The sequence below is a fragment of the Mirounga angustirostris genome, unplaced genomic scaffold (assembly GCF_029215605.1).
Source record: "Mirounga angustirostris isolate CCGP_5_RB_7025 unplaced genomic scaffold, mMirAng1.0.hap1 SCAF_1, whole genome shotgun sequence".
Taxonomy (NCBI): Eukaryota; Metazoa; Chordata; class Mammalia; order Carnivora; family Phocidae; genus Mirounga; species Mirounga angustirostris.
This window is the reverse complement of record NW_026991709.1, coordinates 41,216,976-41,222,975: the sequence shown is the minus strand read 5'-3', so window position 1 is coordinate 41,222,975 and position 6,000 is coordinate 41,216,976. Positions and strand designations below refer to the sequence as shown.

The window sequence follows — 6,000 nt, the reverse complement described above, 5'->3', positions numbered from 1 at the left end:
CTACATTCTTTTGCAGTTAAATGCAGCAATATGAGCTCTAGCCAAAGGAAGGAGAGAAGCGATGGGTGCCCCTCACAGGCAAGGCTCATAAAATCCACCACAGACAAGTCTCCCTTCCATTTTACTGGCTGGAATCAAAAGATTCCAAGGACTTAGACTCCACAAGTGGAAGAGAGTGTGGGATCCGAATCACTGCTAGTAAAGGCCACCTGACAAACAGCTACTCTGGGTAATTCTATATTTAACATTTTGTTGTGTTGCTACTTTAAGTTGATGAGATTCGGAGACTTAACCATTAACCAGCAGCTAGCATTAACTTAAGAAAATTAGTTCAAGATAAAGTTATATGAATGGATACCATCAATAAAGATGTATAGATCTTTGTATCCTCTCAGAGACACTTTTACCTTTGAATTATTTTTTTCTAAAGCTTCAGACTCACATCTTCAATACCTATTAACTTATTAAGGTTTGGCGAACACCATAAATTTGGCAAATTTATAATTTTAAAATAACTTTTCCTTATTCCTTACTTCTAATGGTGCCATCATTTCCACAGATCGTCAGGGCCTACATTTTATGGTTCACGTTGATTCCTACCTTTTGAGTAATTGTTGTATCACATTGATAAGTTCTGCTAAATCTCTGTCTTTGTATGCATTCCATGATTCATATTCTTTTGCCACCATTCTAGAGTAAAGGCACAGCTTTGTGCCTATGGCACCCAAGTAGATTTCTACCATCGAATAGTTTATGACAGCCTTGCCCCAAACCATTTTTTCAAATTGCTACTGTCACTCTCCCCAGAACATTCTTTGGATTACAGCAGCAATTATATTATAGAAATAACATTAAAAAAGAAGGTTCCAGCTTGAAAAATATCTATTTGTCTACTTACTAGAATTACTTTGGGAAGCTGATGTGGACATTCTGAGCCTTGATTCCGTCATATATTAAAAGTGAGTAATCTGTATTCACAGGATTGTTGAAAAGATTGAATGAGTTGGTTTGTAAATAAACGGTAATAACAAAACACCTATTTCATAATAGTGCTTGGTGCATGTTTATTGAATGAATAAATATATTCTTCTTTACTTCTTCCCCTCCAGTCAATGTGATCAAATGCTATTTCTCTTCAAGGTAAGCTTAAATCTGACCTGTTTTGTGACATCTCCCTATCGACTTTATCTCTATGGAATTCTTGATAACTTACCTTGCCTTATATTATTAGTTAGCTTTTTTTGGTTTTCATGTATAATCAGCTTCTTTAAATAGACTGCAAATGACGATGGACCTACTTTATAAGAAGTATCAGGTGTTACTTAGATGCTATTTGCAGTTGTGGTTGTTTCCTTTTCATTTTTGTTTTATTGGCCTGTCCAAAATTCTTTCCCTGTTTTTTCATAAATGAAATTCTGATTTTCTTTTGGACATAAACCACTCTGATACCTCTAATCCTGTAGATCATCAATTCCACTTGACCCCACCCACTGTCTCCAAGGGCAAGCACATGACTAAGTACTTGCCAATCTCAGTATCTCACTCTCCTTCTCAAAATAATTCACAAAGCGCCCGTGAGCCAAGCAAAGCATGAAGGCAACCATTATCCCACAAGAATGACAATGTAGAATTAAATTAACTAGAGCAATATTTTAAAAGATAGTTTGCAAACTAACTCAGTTGGGAGAAAAATAGGGTCAAGTGAGGAAGACAAAGAATAAAAGACTTACTCCTGGATCTTACTGGATCTCTCAGCTAGGAAATTTAGCTCCAGGCTTTTAAGCCACATGGGCTCAAAATTCTCTTTTTCCTTAAGCTAATTTGCTTTTTGTCACTTATAATCAAAAGATATTTGCTTAATAAAGCTGTGCTTTTTAACGATGAAGATAATATTTACTACTATTTTTTCTAGCTTATTGATAATGAGATTTAGACAAAAAAGTGGATTATATAACATGAACCCTCCTCACTAATAGAGAAAAAAGAAACAGAAGCACATTCTTTGTGGCTTATATAAATTTCATTATTTTGCTGTTTAAATAAGCACATGTCTTATAATATTTAAAAAAGCTTCAAAGACCACTTCTCTATTCCAATCTGTAAAAAATATTTTCATTATGTTTATTATAAAAATATAAATGTTTCCACTACAAATCATTTTACATTAGTAAGAGGCCATCTACATTGTACAATATAAACTAAATGAGTAATTTTTGAAAATACAAGTTTAAAGTAAATACATATTGCCAATCATATCACATTTATACATGGCTTAATTGATACTTAGCACAGCATAAACTGGGCAAGTTACCAGAAATAAATAATATATGTAAATCAAATTTAAGATACAAAACAGATAATATGGTACATAACATTGTGAAGAAGTGTGGTTTCATGTTTATTGAAAGTCAATGCAGGTCCTGTACAAAGAGATGGCCATCAGCATTCTAGTACCTCTACTCCACAGTTAAGAATCGTACACTGTTATGTTTACATATGTACAGGGTAAAAAGCGTGTAAAGTAAATTTATAAGGGTCAGATAGAAAAATAGTGGAAAAAATGAAGAGCAATATACTGTGTATATAATCTCTACTTTCAAATGGAAACCACAGCCAAAAGAAGTGAAATAGATCTAGCAATTCTCAACTTCTATTAATTTATAAAATGCACAGATTTTGAGTATGCTCAGGATAGTACCTAAGAAAGTAAATGTTAGTATGGGAAAAAATGAGATTAAAGCCGGGTTTAGGGCTTGATGAACATTCCACAACACAAACAAAATGTCTGATTAAAAAAAAAAAAGTCTTTTAACTGCTTCTAGCAGGCATAAGTGAAATTTGTAATTAATTTCATAATCGCATATATCTTTTTAAAAATTCATGCTCTTATATATCCAATACAGAATTCTAGTAGGATGATTTGACTATAAGGAATATTGCAGAAATCTAAGAAATAATCCCATACATGAAGGAACACAACCTAAGCCTTATTACACTAAATTTACAACAGATTAGCACTTGTGAAGTTTGATCTGTGACTGTAAGCTGTAGAGTGTCCCATTTTGCATAAGAACATAAGGGTTGCAGCTTTGATTTATTCTTTCAATTCTTGTGACATATGCATTTCTTATTTCCTATTCCCATAACATGATCCTATCAGCGTTAGAAAGAATATAAATAGAACTAAAATGTTGCTTCACAATAGATTAGTGGCTAGATCTCCATCAGGTATATCTTTTCAAATATTACTGAGTACACTCATATTAGGTCCTATGGAACAGTAAATCTAAGTTCCTGCAATGGGAGATCTCTCCATTGTCTACAGATTTTGAGTCATTTGCTAGATAACCAGCTCGTTTGAAAATCAGATGCTCAACAAATGCAGAGAAATTCATAGCTTCTAAGTTATACACCAAAATTACAACAGGTGTATTTCAGTGGAAGACTCTTAAAGATAATAATACCTGCTATTGATGATCAAAATGTTTAATTAAATTAACCAAACCTCAGTGATGCAGATGAGTAGTTTAGTTTTCATTATTCCCTGTAAATAGCTCAACAACTTTAAGCAAAGATATTAAGTGACATTTCAAAGCCAGTCAGCAAGTGATGTTTTGACTCATTCATTGGCCTCTAGGCTTTATTGCCAATTAATGCAGCAATCTAAATAGGATTCCAATTTTTTCCAGTGTAGCTATTCTCTACCTAGGAGCTCTAATGTAGCTCCTTTACTAATGGAGGGAGGTGATGGTCTCCTAAGCACCAGAGCAGGGCAGGTATGTCATTGAAAATCCATTACATACAAACCAGTATATTACACTAAATTAGGAGCATACCATTTGTAATAAATGGAGAGACAAAAATGGATGGGATAATTCAAACTGAGATTTGAGTAGTGTATAAACAGGGAAGGGGTTCGGTTTCTTTCTTTTTATATATGGATATAGGTACAGAAAAGCTGTTGGTTCAGAAATTCTGAAAAGAAACCCATCATTCCCCATGTCTAGTTTACCATGTTTTTTAACTGCTGACAATTTGAAAGAACATTTGGCACTTGGCTGTAACAAATCCTAATTAAATCATCAAGGCATAAATAGAAAATAATAAAAAAGAATTCAAAAGAAAATAAATATGTACTTTTCTTCAAAATTAAGACATTTTTACATGGTAATACTTAAGAAGCTAACAATTAAAAATGTATAGTACTTAAAACAACTACAGACTTCACTTCTAAATGCTTTTAACAGATAAAAGAGAAAAATACAATGGAAAAGGTAGTATATATGGCCAGATAGTTTGAGGTATAAATTCCTCTATTTTGCTTGCTTTTAAAGAAACAAAATACCTATTACAGATTTCTTCTGTGTATAAAAATATCACAAGTCTTTTCTTTTGTGGCTATTAGTAAACAGAGCCACCATGTTCATTTTGTTATTACACTTGTTCTGCTTTTATGATAATCAGTTTATGATCAATGGCTCTAGGCTAGTTCTTCATCATTCCACGCTGAAGAATTTTAGTTTAACCCATCCACTAATATAAAAAAGCAATTACAAAACAAAATAACCCCCCCCTCCCATCCACTAAATGATAGGGGAAAATAAAGAGTCTTTCAATTCCATGTTAAGGCATTTGTATTCATATCTGAGTGTCTTATTGGGCTTGGACTTGCCACCAGCATCTCCAGCGTTATCGCCTGTCTATAGAATGATGCTACATCTTCCACAGCCACCGCTTCCTTCCAGAAATAACACTTTACACTGGAACTGGACCATTTTTTGATTGTGTTTCTAGAGCCTTAATGCTACTGATGATTTTCTTCTGTGGACCAACCACAGTGACACCAACCTTTTTCATGTCACTGAAAAAAGAAGAAAATGTCTGATGAGAATCCTGGTTTCCTGGAGAGTATGTAAACAGAAGATTTTCAATCAGCAAAGCTTGCACAATCATATATCCCAGCGCTTTGAACTTAATTTTCTGATTTTTGCATCATCCATGTACTATATCCTGATCATTCCATCTCTATCTTTATGGAAGAATAGATGGTTTAGTGGGTTGACTAGCATCCCCTCGAAATTTCTGTCCAACTGGAACCTCACCATGTGAACTTACTTGGAAATGGAGTCTGTGCAGATATAATCAAGACAAGGATCAAGATGAGATCATACTAGATTAGGGTAGGCTCTAAATCCAATGAGACTATATTTAGACACAAAGTGACACAGACAAGAAAGCCATGTAGAGATGGAGGCAGAGATTGGAGTTATGTTGCCACAAGCCAAGAAATGCTAGAATGTACAGAAGCCAGAAGAGGCAGAGAACGATTCCCCTGCCCCAGAGATTTTGGATCAGTATGGCCCTGTGAATGCCCTGATTTCCAACTTCTGACCTCCAGAAATGTGAGAAAATAAATTTCTGTCTTTTAAGACAATAAGTTTGTGGTAATTTATTATGGCTGCCCTAGGAAACGAATACAGATGATCAGAAATTCTTTGCAGGGCATTAACCTATTTCCTTATCTTTGAGCCAGCTTGGGGACCACTTTTACTGCAAGAGTATGCTGGAAGTGACCCTGTATCAATCTCCATATTCAGGTCTTGAGAAACTACAATATTCCGTTTGTCTCTTGAGACACCCTCACTGGGCCCTGAGCTGCCATGTAAGTCTGACTACTTCGAGACTACGACACTGGAAAGGCCATGTGTGAGCATTTAGTCTACACTGTCAGCTCTGTAGCCGTCTGCACCAGGGCAGACATAAATGAAACCATCTCAAGCCCTCCAGACTAGACCAGATTCATGTCAGATGAATGCTTCAGTCAACACCAACGTTAGGGCAGAAGAATCACCCACCTGAGCTCTGCCCAAATCCATAACTCATGACATTGTTATATACAATAAAATTGTGGTTTTGAGGTAGTTTGTTATTGTATTATTGTGTTATTGTGGTTTTGAGGTAGTTTGTTCTTAGATAACTGGAACAATTTCTTTAAAGTAT

The 6,000-nt window shown here is 34.8% G+C and overlaps 1 protein-coding gene across 1 annotated transcript in view; it reads right to left on the bottom strand.

The window, feature by feature from the left end:
- Nucleotides 1-2,018: 2,018 nt before the first annotated feature.
- The window catches only part of EPHA3 (EPH receptor A3), a 360,686-nt gene continuing 356,704 nt past the window's right edge, over nt 2,019-6,000 (bottom strand). The window contains exon 17 of the mRNA XM_045902696.1: nt 2,019-4,861. Within this exon, the coding sequence (XP_045758652.1) occupies nt 4,756-4,861 (106 nt within the window). The 3' untranslated portion in view covers nt 2,019-4,755. The remainder of the gene's footprint in view (nt 4,862-6,000) is intronic.